General features: G+C 37.1%; 1 protein-coding gene across 2 annotated transcripts in view; it reads left to right on the top strand.

Annotated features, from left to right (window-relative positions):
* The window catches only part of LOC117411360 (centrosomal protein of 85 kDa-like), a 72,144-nt gene extending 54,703 nt beyond the window's left edge, over positions 1-17,441 (top strand). Inside the window, exons 5-13 of one of the 2 annotated variants that reach the window (XM_034018739.3) lie at positions 2,760-2,871; positions 3,351-3,536; positions 5,385-5,537; positions 6,991-7,145; positions 11,992-12,109; positions 13,013-13,063; positions 13,397-13,504; positions 15,449-15,662; positions 16,635-17,441. In XM_034018739.3, the coding sequence (XP_033874630.2) occupies positions 2,760-2,871; positions 3,351-3,536; positions 5,385-5,537; positions 6,991-7,145; positions 11,992-12,109; positions 13,013-13,063; positions 13,397-13,504; positions 15,449-15,662; positions 16,635-16,798 (1,261 nt within the window). In that variant the 3' untranslated portion in view covers positions 16,799-17,441. The remainder of the gene's footprint in view (positions 1-2,759; positions 2,872-3,350; positions 3,537-5,384; positions 5,538-6,990; positions 7,146-11,991; positions 12,110-13,012; positions 13,064-13,396; positions 13,505-15,448; positions 15,663-16,634) is intronic. The other variant, XM_059025604.1, reaches the window with a different exon arrangement.
* The last annotated feature ends 382 nt before the right edge of the window (positions 17,442-17,823 follow it).

Raw genomic sequence — 17,823 nt, 5'->3', positions numbered from 1 at the left:
TTGAATTGCGGATGAATGGGGTGAGAGAGAGAAACCCATTTTATGTTGCCTCACTAAATATCATGCCCCGTTTTTATTATCATGATTTTTTTAAAAACCACTCGCCATGCACCATAGGTTCTTTGAGAAATTACCTCTCCATGTCCAATCACAAACCCGCTTATTGGTTTGTTTTGTGCAGCCTGTCAAATGCTGCGTGGCTGGGCTTTAGTAAGTCACCACAGGATAGAATTAATATCCAGTGCAACAAACAACCAATAATCACCTCGGCTGACAAACTCACATTTTGTGCAGCCTGTCAAATGCTGCATGGGCAGTTTTAACGGGATACAGTTCAGTTACAAACGCCAACGTTGCCAAATTTTTCTTTAACATAGTCAGCCTTATTCACACAAAAAAAAACACCAAGTGCAACGCCTAATTGATAGCTCTCATCAGTCGACAATTCATGCCTTTTTTAATTGATGACACACACTGTTTCGTTCCAGTTAATGATACAAAACGTATTTGTCCTGTAGTAAACTATATGCATTTGTTTATAGCAAATGTAAAGAACGACTAAATGTACAGTATTAAAACACAGCTCTTTAATTTGTTAGTTTTTATATTATATCACAAATTATGCCTGCACGGCAATCATGATATAAAGCGGGTTTTATATATATTATATGGACTGGAGAAGAGAGCTATCGTGAAAACTTATTAACCCGAGGGAAGACTATTGTAACCGACTGGGGCTATAATACCTGAAGCCGCAGGCACCCTGACGGTAATAATAGTCTTCCAGAGGGGCATTTAATTTTCCACTATGTCTGCAGTACATATTTAATATATGAATCAGTCAGTAATATAAGTGAGGCAAGGTTGAAAAGTAAATACGACTTTATATGTTTTGTTTAAATATAGATGATACAGTATACATAAATAAATAAATAAATGTTTTTGAAGTTCATACCGTATAGTTAGCAAAGTGTTTAGTTTGCCAACTGCTGCATAATCCAGTTTATATCCCAGCCATCATATTTGTTTACATTGTCGAGTTGAATTTGTTTGAATTTCAGAAAGAGAACGGTGACAGTGACGTTTTAATCACCATTTTAGTGTTTGGAGCATCTTTCTTTTGTAGTATGTTGTTTGTAATTCTGTGTTCAGTGTAAATCGCTGTTCATCCATTTTCTCTTGTGAAGAGTGCAGGGGAGAGAGGCATTCCTTTGAAAAGGGGCAGGACTGACAGTGATATGAACCAATCACATGACAGATGGACACTATTGACCGTGGTGTAAGGATGTGAGGGCAATAGTTTAATATGTTCCTCCTATGATTAGGTTTTAACCAATATATATATATATATATATATATATATATATATATATATATATATATATATATATATATATATATATATATATATATAATTAATTTTGAGCATCAAAAGAAACGCATCACTTATATTTGGGTAAAATTTACTAAATGTGATCGAAAAATGACAAACTCTGTTTTAGAGCAGGTGCAGTGACTTTTTATTGTGTTGTTTAACAATTGACATCACGAAGATGCTGCAAAATGATCTGTCGATCCTGGGCAGGTGTTGTGACTCTTGGTCTCCCAATTCGTGGCCTGTTATTGACAGAGTGTGTCTGATTATACCATCTCGCCAGGTTTGAAATTGCTGGATGTGAGCACCCAAGACGGCGATCCACAGTACTGCCCTAGTCCAGCCTCCAACATGCCGATTGCACGAAGTCACTGCTCTCTTGACAGATGGGGCATATTGTTTTTTTTCTGTGATTTTCTTTTATTGCTTTTATTCAAGCTTGCAATTCAACAGCTGAAATCACTCCATATCCAGTGTCCAATCAGCTGTCTCACTAATTAGGTGATTAATTGCATATGCTTCAGTCATAGTCACTCAAGCGTGTCATGGTCAAGGATGAATGATAGAGTGATTAAAAAGAAACCAAAAACATTTTGTCAATGTCCATCATTTATATACCTTATTTATTTTTATTTTTTAAATAAATGTGTTATAATAGTGATGTTTCTTTTGAAGTATATATATAAAAATATTCGTTTGAATATTTGTTCCAGCATTAATTATATAAATACCTTGCACTTATTTACCGCCTCACCAGAATTTGCACAACAGTGTAAATGTTGGCCTTTTGGCATACAGACGTGTACATGAGATATTGCTGAATCGGACACCAATGATTTAATTAAAGTAGTGAAAAAAAGCAAAAGTATTCAAATCAATTCAAAACTTGCCATTCTGATTGCTCTGCTCCTTCTCCCTGAACGGCAGCATTTCCATATCCCTTTTAGAAAATAAATAGTTTAACAATATATATATCTTATACTTTCAGCTTTTTACAAAAGATTTGGGCCACTCTTAAGAGACTTTGGTGGTTAAATGGATGTTTTGTTGCCGTTGCTACCAGTCATTGCGTGCATTCTCATGGTACCTGCAGAACAGTCTCAGAATTGAGGGGCCTCCATGTTCCGTTCCATACTTGCTAAGATTCATCAGGAGGATGCTTTAAAAATAGGTCCATGAAAAATAATGTAACAGATCTTTCTTGTCCTTCTGAATGTATCAAAGCAGGGGTTTGAACCCACCAACGTTTAATTCAGTGATTTCTGCCAAGTATAAATGCCTTTTGTTTGCTTAACTTTTTAGCTTACCTTTTGGCGGCTGATCATATTATGAACCAGTATTCCAAGTAGGCTTGGTTTCTAAAATCTGGCTTGGACATTTGCAGGCAGAAGCAGCAGATTGCCCAGCTGCATCAGAGGATGGCAGAAAATGAGCTGCAGGTGGAACAAGTAATCCGGCGTCCACATGGGAATTACGAGGATCCGTACGTACTGAAGGTATTTAATACCTTTAATTGGAATGTGTTATGATTTGTTGAAATGTATAGAGTCGAGTGGTGATCCAGATGAATATTGTCCTATATTAGACTGTTTCCTTTGGCCACTTCATGCAGTTACACACTGTGCAGTGCAATGTACCACCCCTGATGCCTTTTGATTTATTAATTTAACTGATGAATACAGCCCTAGAAGGAAGGTTATTTTGTATTTGAAGATTTTGTGTACAAGTGAATATGCCATCATTTAAAAAAGGGGAAAAAAGGACAAGCTAAAATGTTTTGATCAAACATTTCCAAAAAGTTCCAAATGAACAATCAGTAATGTCTTTGTTTTTGTGCCTGTTTTTTTAACTTTTTAATTACTTACCTTTGTGTTCAGAAATAAGTTACAGGACATGAATTGTGCTTCGAACCATCTGTATTCTAGCAGCGTAAAAAGACCTTTCTATCTAATGTTTCCCCACCACCTCCCCACAGGAATCGCAGTATGACAAATCTCCCTTGCAGGCACAGCTTTCAGGAAGATCAAAAGCTGTCCACTATGAGAACGGAGAGCTGGCGCACAAGCTGGCTGCAGCAGAGCTGCAGGTTCTACATCTCCATGACTTCCTGAAGCAAAACACACACAAGTACACAGAAGAGATAAAGAAATTGGAAGAGAAGGTAGGCATTGATTTTGTTACTTTGACACGATTGATTTCCTTGTTTTCTAAAGTAGAGGTGGTTTTATTGATTGCTGTATCTTATAAATAGGGACCTACCTAAATTGCGATTTCGCGGAAATCGTGAAATTGAGGGGTCACCGTGAAATTCACCTCTTAGGGGCAAATGCATACAAACAAGTACGGAGAGGAAAAAAAAAAGAAAACTTGTTTAAATGAACTACTGCACAACGCAAGTGATGCAAACTACGTGTCTTCCTTCTGTAGATAGCCCTTTTTGATTCCTTCGCCATCCCGTGTGCATTGCACTTAAGCAAAAAAACAAACAAAAAATGTCCACAAGTAACATTTACAAAATAAATTCTCCAAAGCAGTTAATGTTCTTGTTTACTATTCAAATGACAAAGTTTTAATCAGCCTATCAGTGCGTCTTTACTGCTTTTATGTGATCTGTACTGTGCAGGAGGGGGCGGGACAATGTTGGTGCTGCATTGTTTTGATTTAGGTTGCTAAAATCTAGTTGTCAGCATTGGAGGTAAAATAGTAGAAATGGACGACAAAGAAAGCAAAGTATATTTCGGCTGATGATCGTTTCAAGATATTTCCCAAATAAACTACATGCAGACTGAGGTAATTGTTTTCCATATCTTAATGTGTATTTGGAGAAAATACAATCGATCGCTATTTAGCTTCAGAATCACACATTAAACAAAAGGCTACTACAGAGGCTGCTGAACAGAACATAAAATAAACAGCTTTCAGAAACCAAACTGGAAAGTCAGCCCAGATAAGAAGTATTCCTGTCTGCAAGTTAAATCAGTACTAAAACGATCCAGCACAGCCACCTCGCTTCAACCTGCTGCTTACAATTGGAATTTTAGACCCGAATAGCCACGTCTTCTTTGTTTTGACTCGGTACTAATAAAATAAATTATTGGATGGGACAAATAACATGACAACGAACGTGCTGCATACATTGACTTTATTAAAGTATGCCAGATGCCCTTGTGTAACCGAGTTTTGGGGCTGTTTCTAATCGATTTCCACATCTGTATAACTTAAAGCTTTGCCTTAACTTCCAACCAATTCAGTGGATGCAGACGTGCAGTCTCAATGTATGGGCAAGTCAACTGCAGGGGGATGCTGCATACTCGCCTTTAACAAATGACAGCACTGTTTTAGTAAGGAAGCAAGTACCACTATTTTTAGGCTTTATAGTGTTCTGAAATACTGTCTACTTAGGTTTATTTAATGTTTAAACATGTCCGCGAAATCCTAATTTTATTCCGCAACATACCCGTGAAAAATATGTAAATTTACCGAGATTTAAGTAGACCCCTACTTATAAAGTAAGCAGCATCTGCGTCTTTAATTCATACCCAAAGGCCTGTGATTAACCCAGGTTACTTTGCCTTGCTGTTGTTCAAGTAGCTGGAATAAAAGGAGAAGGGATCTGCATACTTCAGTGTTTACTGTACAAGTGGTCCTAAATATTGTGCTTGCAATACAAATGAGTAGTATTGCAGTGCCACTATATTTGACATGTTATTGACATTTTGTATTCAGAGTTTAGAAGGCAATCCATAGTTATTAGTTAGTGTATCTTTTAATTGCAGAGAGAAGAGGATTAAACTGAATGTTGTTACAGTCTAATGAAATAAGCTTGCCGTTTGCACCACAATTCAGGACCAGCTGAATTGGTAAACAAATGTCAAACTGCTTTACTTTAATCATCGGTCATGTCGTGCGTTTCTTCTGCATTGTGAACAGTGTCTGGTGGGGAAGGTGGTTCCATTTTTGTTAATGTTTTTCACATGTTTTTTTGTTTTGTTTTGTTTTTGTTTTGTAGATGACAGCCAGAGAGAAATATATTAGCAGTGTTAAGAAGAAATATCAGAAAGAATCTGAACAAAACCAGGAGAGACAGCAAAGAATAGAGACGCTTGAGAAGTACCTTGCAGACCTCCCTTCTCTTGATGACATACAAACCCAAGCTCAGCAGGTACAGCAGTCTTCCTGTTGCACTGAGTAATATCTAACAACACTCATTATTGCTGGAGGATGTGTTGCCAGACTGATTGTAAACATGGGGGGTAACACATGACCTGACAAAAAAAAAATGGACAGAAATGAACATTGTATGGATATGGTATACTGTCTGGTTCTATGTCCCATTTTTTTTAATGTTTTTTTTCTTTTCTTCGTTGATTTAAGCTTTGCTCCGTTGTCCGGCACCTCGGATATGCTGCTTGGGTGTGCGTCTACTTTTTGTTTTTCAGTTACTGTTGTCTTGCCATCTTTTAAAAGTCATGTGATTTTATATGTATGATTTACTGCAACATCTCCGGAACTGGAGTTGTAGTACACTGATATACCACCAGAGGTCAGCACATCCTAGGCAGTGATTTGTTCAGGGAGTACAGAACTGTACTTGCACCAGTTAGAACCAGTACTTCAGATAAGGTTTTGGGTCTTACCCTCTAATTAACACTGACAGAGTAACATGTATTTTCAGGGTGTAAAATGCAACATTGCCTTGAAGTCATGAGTAATCTTGATAAATACTGTACAATCTTTAATGGTAATGGGGAAGGCATTAAAAAAGAACCATTTTAACTGCAGTGTTACTTTGAACTGCTGTACAACCATGCATGTGTTCTACAAGGTTATTTATCGGCTCAGCGCATTTTTTTCGAGGTATCACGCTGACTGCAAATTAATTACGTTACTTATATTTTAACATTACATTTTTAAACTCAGTGAACATGTTAAAACTTCAAATAAAGCCATATAGATAAATAAAATAAGGAAATGCATTAATACATTATAAAACAGTTTGTTTAATATTATAGGCACCTTTTTTTAGCGGTTGCCCCTGACGATGGTTCCAGTTGGATTTGTAGCTGGACTAGGGTGTTTACGCTTCAACCTGTGTAGCTTAGAATTGTTCTTATTCTTACAGTGATTGGCTGCAAAGAGATTGGATAATGTTTGTTGGGTTGTTTTTTCTTGTGTGCAGTTTCCTAGTAACTGAAAACATTGTAATCTGGGAGATGTAGTTGTTTCGTGGAAGTTTTAGGGGAGGCGGGAGAGAGGGGAGGCAGACAAGATGTGCAGCAAAATTGCTATGCGTATGTCATATTTCGGTTTGTTTAATGTGTAAAAACGGCAGGTACGCAGCTTATCTGGACCGCTGGTTAAAACCCATTTCGGCCATATTTGCACTAAACTTCTTACCAAACTACACCGTATTTTTTTTTGTTTTTAATAGTGTGAAGTAAACATTACATTTAGGCCTATACAAACCATTTTCCGAATTCATTGAAACCATCTGTACAACCCACCTGTGCATCTTTAAATGAAGTAAGAAAGCCTGGTCCTGTTCTTCCCCATTTTATTATCTCTTGATATGGCTTGCATGTTCGAGGTAAAGGTTGGTGTTTTTCATGCCACAGCTGGAGGTCCTTCAGGAGACATCACACAAACTGCAGGAGACAGTTCATGATCTGGAGGAGAGGCTAGCGGAACACCGAGCTCTGGTCAAGGAGAAAGAGGACTTCATTGAGCGCCAGAAGATAAAGGAGAAGGAGCTAATCGATGCTGTGCAGAGGTACAGCTTTCCTTATGCTACAGCCGGCCTAGGAGTAAGGCTTTCATTGTATACACTTCCAGGCAAATGTGGGCCTTGGTTGCGACTCAAAAATGTGTTGAAATGCCTCGCAATTTTCAGTAGTGGGAGTTGCTTCTAGTCTTTGTCAAATAAGCAAGGTTTGGACTTAGCTACATACTGGTAAAATGAGCTACTATCAAGGGCAGTGGTACTCAACTCTGGCCCTTGAGAGCCAATCCAGTCCAGGTTTTATCTCCAAGCAGGTTCTAATGTAGTTAATTGAAGCTGCTGAGAGGCAAGGTAAACCACTTTGAGTACACACAGGCTGAAACTATTTCACTAATTTTGTCACCTTTCAAACAAATCATTTGCACCTGAGCTGATTTAGGGCTGCAGTAGCAAAGGGGTTGAATACTTATGCAGCTGAGATTAATCTGTTTTTGTCTGTAAATCTTTATTTGTATTCTATATGCATTTTTTAACGTTATCAATGTGGAGTAATTTGTGTAGATTCTACATGTAAAGTCTAATTTGAAAGCGTCGTGGAGTACGCTCAGGTGCCAACAAAATGTGAAAACTTTGCAGGGGGGTGAATACTTCTGCAAACCACTGTATATATAATTGTTTGTTAAATTAAATGAGAGGATTTGTTTTGAAAAGTAGGGATGTGCTGTTTTATGACTGGAAAGCAAGTAAATCATGGGTTTGAGTCCAATCTGACTCACTGTTTGTGATTTTTGGTGACTTGACCTCTGTGTCGCTGGCCTGTAGAATTGGATAGAGGCTATCGGTTCAAAATTGGGAAAATAATTTCTGTCGGTTTTAATTGCTGTGCACAGTTGCATACAGTAATAGGAAATCAGCTGATTTTTGTGTTTTTAGTATTACAGGTATTTTTTTTTTCTTCATTTTTTTATTGGCCAGTTCTTTTTTTGTACACACACACTGCAGTTGCCGCAACAACTGTATTTACAAACGACACTCGCTGCGGTTGTGTGTTGTACACACACACGCACACACACACACACGCACACACACACACACCCCTTTCATTACTGAAGTGAGTGCACTCCCTGTTTAAACAAACCACTGAACTCGGGCCATCATTACATGCCAATCGTGAGGTTTTGTGTGACAACACGGAGGCTGTGTTTTTGCTTATGCTTTTGGAAGAAAGTACTGTACGTAATCGATCGAGAGCTCGTCCAGCACAGCTATGCTCTTTTCTGCAAAACCGTTTAGCTTTTTCTGCACTGCTAAATACAGTGGTGATGATCTGCAGTACCATGACGGTAGATCGAAACATTTGGGTGATCATCCGACCAGAAGGCTGGTGGGAATGACTTCAGTGGTTTTTAAATGACTGGATTAAAAATGTACTCATGTCTAAGGAGTCGTATATGCATCTGTCATTTACGGAGACATTTCCTGGAGTGCCAAAACGCACTAATGAGGCGTTCGGTACCGGTGGAAAAAACAGTTGTGGTCGCACTGTGGCGTTTGGGGATAAGAATTGGCCCATATTGTTTTATTTAAGTTGCAAAACCAAAAATACTATTTTTTTTTCTTTATTCTGTGTTTATTTAGCAGACGCCTTTATCCAAGGCGACTTACAGAGACTCGGGTGTGTGAACTATGCATCAGCTGCAGAGTCACTTACAATTACATCTCACCCGAAAGACGGAGCACAAGGAGGTGAAGTGACTTGCTCAGGGTCACACAATGCGTCAGTGGCTGAGGTGGGATTTGAACCGGGGACCTTCTGGTTACAAGCCCTTTGCTTTAACCACTGGACCACACAGCCTCCTTTTCTTGCAACAAAATATTAAACTGTACATTGATTAAATAAAGTATATGTATGCACTATTTACCATTGTTATGAATTTACTATTCATCAATATTATAAAATCAACTTGGCTCATCAGGCATATATATATATATATATATATATATATATATATATATATATATATATATATATATTTTAGCCATGTTTATCACACGGAAATGTCTGAAACAATGACATCATTAGTTGTTCAGAAATCCACTGAGCACCAACTGCAGGTGTGTTAGTGTGGTTGTAATACACACACACACAGTTAGTGCGCATTAACTAACCAAACTGAATTAATAACCTCATTCGATACTTGCTCTGAAAAGGATTAACTAGTGCGGTTGTTGCTGCCCTTTGTAACCGTACTGTGTGTGTATACAAACCGTATTAAGATCAAAAGGTGACCTCACAGCTGCATTTAGCCTGTGTGTACGTAGCCTTAGTCACACTATCATAGAAGGAAGGTTCCATATTTATTTTTCTATTTTATTTATTTATTGTATATACAGTATTGCACCTTGCAAACCATTGTGTTATGATTGTGAATATCAGAATCTATGCAAATAACATCACAATATCCAAATATGACCCTCCAGTAGAGTACAGTATATGCAACGTGATTGTAACACGATTCACGCAGGAATCCTGCGTTACCATAGAGTGAGCACCACGTGGACATTGCAGGAATGGTCCGTGAAGCTTGAGTGAAGGACGCGTTGAGATTGAGTGTCGTCAGGCATTGAGAGGGGCTCTGTGGAGCACGGCCGCTGTGAGCTAAATGCTTGTACAGCACTGCTCTTTACAGTGTCGCTTCAGCAGTGATTTTTCTTTTCTTCCTCTTTTTAAAACAATTGCATACTCGCACAATTTTCGTTATTTTCACAGGTAAAAAAAGAGTTGTTCACTGATACTTTATTTTCGCAATTAAAAAAAAGAAAAATTCACACAGAAGACATCACACCATAGACCCTTTAACCACCTATACTTGGCACAATAAAATCCTGGTTGTTTGTCTAAATAAAAAATGTAGTTAAAATGCGCACACTTACACTAATACTAATTGAGGCCAATTTTATTTTGAATAACCCTACAGACGTAAAAGGCTGGTATTGTAGCTGCTGTTTCATAAACACATGCAAAATACCACAGCAGAACAAACACTTTTTTTTTTTTTTACCCGTGTAATAATTGATCTGTTAACCCACGATGACAAAATACACAGACCATTTCTTAAAAATTCATTGAAAACAATACCGTTCCTAGTTTCACGTAACTTGGACAGATCGTAACAATTCTGTGATTCATTACCAAAAATAGGGGACTCGGTCAATAAATAAATAAACAATCTAATAAAAATCTCCATTTCTTATTACATAGCTCAGACACTTGCGATTATGAAAATGTAAAGTTAGCGAGTTGTGTGCAGCAGAACAGACTTGATGCTACGTTAAATCCAACGATTAACTGTGAGTAGAATATTATTCTGATGCTTTAAAAATAAATAAATAAAATAGGCTGAATCCTAAATAACATTGATGGTTTTAAGTTGTTGTTGTTGTTGTTGTTGTTATTACACAATGTACTTCAAAATGACCTTTTGTAATTTTTGTTTATCTTGCTTAATCTACATTGGTTGTGGATGTATTCGGCGGCATTTTGAATCGGAATTGATTACTGCACCCTTTTTTTTGTTTAGTAACAAATTCAAGTTTGACTGAATTTTGTAACTGGATATTTTTATGACATCATTTTTTTTTTTTGCTTACGTGAATAATTTAAGTTGGGCTGCATTTTTAAGCAGTGTATGCTTAAAATAATAATTTAACCAACGTGTTGTAGTTGACATTGCGTACGGTACATTTCTTTTCTACTACCACATAGGTCGAAGTTATAATACCCAGTATTGCGTCATTTCTGTTATCTACACAGATTGATATATTTCGTGGGGACTGGCATGCTTCCATTACTGTGCTGTTTTTAAGTACCATGCTGACACAGTAATCAGAAATAGTAGTCGTGGAAACAAGGTTTCAATCATTTTGAGATGAATTTCTTGCAAGTAACCAGTAGCAGTGTAGAAACTTCAGATACTTCTGTGTCAGATTTGTGAACTGTGGATGCTTTCATCTGACTACATGAGCACAGTGTTTAAATTAATAAATATATATCTATATAAATATCGATCGAGAGAGAGAGATAGACGAAAGCTTTTCTCCTTGTCGTTCAAAGAAAATGTTGGGACTTTTTTCTTTTTTTTGAGTCTCAGTAGTTTCTATTATCCTCCTTGGACAGCAGTGGTTCTCATTAACTGGTATGGAAAAACATCTTGTTTTTTGCTCCTACTTCCCTACATATTTTATAAAGGACTGTGTTTTCAGAATTATGAGAGTTAAGGGTTGTGTAAACCAATATCAAGGACATTTTTTCCTAATTATTTCCCATAGGCATTTTGAGGAGAGATTTTCTACTTAATTGGCTTTACCATCCTTTTTCTTTTTTCATTACCAAGGCCTAATTCAGTATCACATCAAGTAACTTTTAAAGATATTATACCTTAGATATGAATTTAAAATTTTAAAAAAAAAAATCACTACTGATGCAAATTGGAAATGGTCCGACACAAGTGAACTTCAGAGGAGCATTCAGCTATACGCACATGCAACCATAAGGGTAAAATGTATGTCAATGCCTGTGCTGCAGTGTCCACTGTAAAGGACTGTTTACACTGTGTAAACAACTGACGCGTAAATGGCTGCAGTTGCTGGAGTCCAGGTTGATAGCTTTTTTAACAGAACTTAAAATGTTTAACCACTGAGGGTGCACCTCTAGTTCTGACATCTTAAACACAGAGTGGTATCAGTTATGCAGACGAGACGAGACACTAGACTGGACTGTGATCGTCTTTTTACAGGGTTACATCTTTAAGTTCTCTGGAGCAAAAGAGAGTGACATTTTTTTGTATTTGTTTATGCATATATTTTTTATAATGGCTGGTCTTCCCCATATTTCTAGCTTGCAGCAGAAAGTGGAGCAGTGCCTTGAAGATGGTGCCAGACTCCCCATGTTGAACATGAAGCAGCTGGAGTGTGAAAATGATCGCCTCCAGCAGTACAACAAGCGAAATAATCAGGTAGATCGACAGCATTGTCCCAGGGAACGGCCTGTGATCTGTATGAGAACCGGAACATTTTCACGCGATGCACGTTCATCCAAAAGTCATGGCACATTTACCACTTTTCCTGTATTTCTTTTATTACACCGAATTGCCTATTCCAGATCACGATATTCTTCACTTTTTTTTTTTTTGTATCTGGTATTTTAACTTGGACTACCCAAGGACTGAAGTTGATAACTACTGATGTAAAATATTTTATGATTAGGTTGAGAACTACAGCAGGGATGGGATTTAGATTCCAATTTTAGTATGCGCTGAAGTTGTACCTGAACTTGTGACATCTATGGTTTGCCTAAAGTTCAGCTTGTCTTAATACCATGGCAGTTCATATGAATAATGATGTGTCAGTTCACTTTCCTTATTTCCATCAAAATATCGTTCAGAATGCCTTTAGAACCAAATAGATGTCATTGTCAGAGCTAGTAATGATTTGTTGAGGTGGAATAAAACTGTCACTGGAATATATCACACTGTTAGAGTTCAGCAGCTGTTTTCTAATGAACTATCTGCATGTAGTGATCTGTATCTATTACATTTCTAATGCTTTTTGGTACTGTTTTAAAAAGACTTCAGCTCTTCCTCAGGACATACAGTATTTTAAAGCTGACAAAAACCAAATCCTTTTGGGGGGAGGGGGGGTTGTATTATTTTCTGCAATAAGTAATTACCATCAAATGATGTATTAATTGGATCTTGTATAATAGCTAAGGCACAATTTCTTACTAAAAGGATTTCTACTTTCTCTCATTACCATTAATCTGAGAAGTTCTGAACAGAATAATTATAATACATCATTATGATGCTCCAGGGAGGAATCAAAGTACTTTTTAATTAATTTAGTTTTTGTCTTATTTCCAGATCTTAGACAACCAAAAGAGACAAATTGGGAAATTGACAGCAAAATTGCAAGTAAGGATGTTCACTTAGCTCAGCCTTTCATTATTGCTTCTTTGCAAGATCTTCCTATATGTCTGAAAAGAAAATCTTTTTTTTTTTAATTATATATTTTTCAAACCTAAATTCCAGATAAACTGAAAGCATCTTATGGTTCACTTATAAATTAAGCAGTATTGTTTGTACAGTGAATCAGCAAATGGGTCAGTAGGACATTGATTGATAGGGTACAACTGAAGGGCAGCAGGATACCACCATCATACTTAAAATAGACTGCAAAAGGCAGGTAAAAGTTCCAACACTCTGCTGTGCTGTCCTTTTAAAACCCTTGCATGCATTTTGTTTTAGACTGCAGAGCAGAAGTTGGCGCAGGAAGAATCCATCTCCCAGGAGCTCAGAAAGCAGGCAGTTGAAAAAGAACAAGACCTGCAGTGGCTGGCTAAAACTTTGCAAGAGGTAGGCTGTTTGATTCTTTTAGCGCTGAAATGCAGCAACCTGTCATTAAAACTATGACTGATTGACCACCTTTTTATGCCACTGAACACAATAAATTCCAGTAGAAAAAGATTTATACATTATAGGGCAGTGATATTAAGATCTACCTTTTATTTAGAGCAATAAAACTATTGCTGTTAAGGGAGAAATATTATAAAAACAATTATAGACAGCTAATGTGTTTTTGTTAATCTACTGTGGCCCAAATTTATAGTATTAACACATTTTTCTTCATAAAATCGAATGAAACCTGCTGAATAATGTTACGTTAACATGTTGAATTACATACTGCTCTGTAGTTTTCCATATACTTGATGAAAAAATTGAAAAATGTGACATTTTGAAATGCAGTACTACTATTATTTCTTCCAGTAGACTTTTAACAATATCATTTTGTAGTTTCTTTGACAACATGTTAGATAAAAGATCAAAATTATGCTCATGTAGTTATTTATTTTTAAATTGTCAATCATAAAATTCTAGGTGATGCAAAACCTTTGGCCTTAGCGGTCAATTGTATTAAACAACGTATTGCCACTACTGAACACAACATGCCTGCAAAACAAATTGTTAAACTGTTCTATTTCCTGCTTCATTTCAATGTTTAGAACTATGAACAATAAATACAAAAAAATAAGACTCCAGACTCAAAGGAATGAGTATTTTGACATTTCACAATTTCCAGTAGTTTAGTGTAATTGAAAACTACTGTGTTGAGATATGCACATTTCCTAAATGGTAAGACTGCAGACAAAAGTCAAGCACACGCTGAATTTACTTTCCTCTAATATTTGCTTAATATTTAATGGGACCTTTTATTGCCCATTTCTTCTGCAGTTCAGTTTGACACCAAAAGTAATTTTCCATTTGTCATCTTGACTAATTAAAGTTAAACCCACTGAAATGCTATTATGTACGGATTAGAAACTATTTTACTTAAAAACTAATCATCCAGATCTCTTGTTTGGTCTGTTGCAGCATCTGCTACTAAACATACTGTACAGTATAATTGTGCACACCATCTTAGACTCTCAAGAGAGGAACTAGATATAGTTGGAAGTAGTAATTATAAACCTGGATCACTTTGACTTTGACAACTTTTTGTCCCTCAAAGTGGTGGCTGTTCTTGTCCAGAAGCAGCTGAATTACTTCCTGAAAGCACTGTACGATTCCCTTTTCTGTTTCTAAAATATGCATTAAGTGATTTGAATAAGATATTGTTTAGTATGGTATGTTTTTTCTGTAAATTGTTGCGTTAAATTATTCCCACCAGAGTTGATACTGGTGAAAAATGTTTGGGTGACCTGTCCGGATCATACAAGATCAGATGGAGAATTTACTGTACATGTGAATGGGTTAACTGTATGATATTGCATTAAAACAGAAGGTACACAGCTAACTGAGATTTGTTCCCTTTCAAGTACGAAATGTAACCATTACCTCATGGGTATTAATCCTAAATAGATATTCCAAAGCTGTACGTAGTGCCAGTGACACAGTCACGCCTCGCCCCCAAGGGCATAAAAGAGACTGCTGACACTCAAAACTTCATCATTTTTCCTTTCACCGACCTGACAGAGAGAGAGAGAGAGATCTACGAACAGATAAGTGACACATAGTGTTATATCCATGGTTGTTTGTTAGTCCTTCAGCAGCCCTGTGCTCCGTGCGAAGCCAGCAGCTCTGCTGCCCCTTCCCCGGGATCGAACGCCTTAATGACTTTTTGAGTGTCTCTTTTATGCCCTTGAGGGCGGGGCGCGACTGTGTCACTGGCACTACGTGCAGCTTTGGAATATCTATTCAGGTTAGACGGTATCAAAGGATTAATACCCATGAGGTAATGGTTACATTTCTATTTCAGGGAACCAGGGTTATAATAATAACATTTTTGTTATTCTCCAAAAGAACCAGAGACTGCTGGAGGAGAACTGTAGGCTGAAAGAGCAGCTTCAGCTTTTCAATGAGGAGAAACGGCAGTCGTGCATTGAGAAGCCTCTTGTTGAGCAGCTCCTGAAGGAGATGTCCCAATGCCTGTTAGACCTCAAGGCCCTGTGCAGCATTCTCACCCAGAGAGCCCAGGGCAAGGAGCCCAACCTTGCTCTGCTGCTGGGAATAAAGTGTAAGTACTCCTAACTCCTAACTCCTCCTATTCCTGGTGTGAGAATTAAGGCAGCATCCTCTGAGAGGGCCCACAGCCTTTTTATACATCAAGCAGAATGAATATAAAGCAGCACTGATGAGAAAGTAGGTTTTAAAAGTCATTGTTACATTACATTTCTTTCTGCAAATCGTCAGATATTTACTATTTCAGTTTTACAATTTAAGTATTATAATGAAACCTAGTAATACAATTAGACAAACATTTTAAAGCAAAGTGTCCAGTATCTTTCAATATTATCACAAAACTTAAAATCAACCCCCCATACATTAGACAGGTTTTGCTGAGTTCAACTTCTAGGCCACCTCTAAGTCACCTTTGTATTTTGTTTTGCAGCAGTGGGAAATCTTTCTTGGTTGCATTATTGTCACCTTTTTATTTCCTCACTGCAGTAAAATGACATTTAAAAAAGAAATCCTGGCATAGCATACATTGATCAAATTAACCTCTTTATATACACAGCTACCACAGCTACCCATTTCACTTAAAATAGTCCAACTGTACGTGCAATTCGCATCATTAACAGCTTTGACCATTAATGCACTTCTCTGAGCTCAGTAAAGAAATACCTCAAATCCTCAGTACAACCCCCCTCCCCCCACCCTCCAAAATCAGCCATACTGCTTTAGAAGTAGACAGAGGCTAATAGCCCTTCCATGAGGCCATGAGGTCATTCATTTTATTATTTTTTGTATTTAACTCTGTGATGTCCTTTAATATCACACATATGCTATATTACTTTGTCAACTGTTATAAAATATTGTATTGTATGATACCATAGCATTTTACAGAAACTCATGGGCCTGTATAGTGACCACATTCTAAAATTATATATATATATATATATATATATATATATATATATATATATATATATATATATATATATATATATATATTGCCCCTTATTTGTTTATTCTTCTTTTTTAACAGCCATGACCTGTTCCAGTGAAGAGACTGAAAACATTAACAGTGAAGATAGTCTCGTCACCAAGCTTTCTGTAGTGTGTCAGTTACGAAAGGACGTTGATGAATTGAGGACTGTAGTATCAGACCGCTATGCTCAGGACATGGGAGACAACTGTATCACTCAATGACATTATGTTGCCTCTCTGCAATAATGAACTGTGATTTTTGAATGCTGCTTTGTCATACTTCCCTGCAATTTTATTACAGAGCCATATTGGAAGATAGAAACTTGCAAATGACTAGAGAGTTCCGGAAGAGCTTTGCATTTTGTGTGCCAACAGCTTATTTAAAAAAAAAAAAAAAAAAAAACAGCAAAGTACAGTGAATTAGTTTACATTTCAGTCCTTTAGTTCTGACTAAGTATTTTCTATATTTTATTTTTTTGTAGTGATGGTTGGTATCGCATCGCATGTCTGCATGCGTTTATGCTAGAAATCTGGTTTTACTGTCTCATAAGAACATTAGAAAGTTTACAAACGAGAGGAGGCCATTCAGCCCATCTTGCTCGTTTGGTTGTTAGTAGCTTATTGATCCCAGAATCTCATCAAGCAGCTTCTTGAGTGATCCCTGGATGTCAGCTTCAACAACATTACTGGGGAGTTGGTTCCAGACTGACCTTTTTTTTTAATTTTTTTTTTACTTCTGTGGGCAATTACATCTCTGTGACGCAACCTTTATTTTTTTTTATTTAGTTCAACAAAAGCTTACTCAGATCCAGCATCTACCCAGTTCAGCTGTTGTGTCGTGAAAAGTAAAAAAAAAAAAAACAAACAGCAAAGAAAAGAATACTAGTCAGCCTGTGAAATATGACATATGATGCCGCATTCAAAGTGCCTAGATATCTGACAGATTTACAACATGCATAGTTATTTCAAAGATCTACGGGGAGTTTTACAGTTAAGTTGTAAACTGCTTCAGTCAGGACTTTTAATACCCAAGCAATCCAGTTGACCGCATCGGTTCAGTCTGACAGATGAGTCTTCATGTGCTGTTGATGAATGACTGTGAGTCGCAGGTCGACAAGAACACTGAGTGGTGAAATTGAGGAGCTACTGTAACTAACCGCATGACCCAGCTCTGCAAAATTAAGGTTCAACTGGCTGTCTGTTTCCAATCCACCCTGCTTGTGTGCAATGGCGAGCAGCATTTTAAA

Source organism: Acipenser ruthenus, chromosome 6 (genome assembly GCF_902713425.1).
Source record: "Acipenser ruthenus chromosome 6, fAciRut3.2 maternal haplotype, whole genome shotgun sequence".
Classification (NCBI taxonomy): domain Eukaryota; kingdom Metazoa; phylum Chordata; class Actinopteri; order Acipenseriformes; family Acipenseridae; genus Acipenser; species Acipenser ruthenus.
Note: the sequence above shows the minus strand (reverse complement) of the source record. Positions and strands in the feature narration are given on the sequence as shown.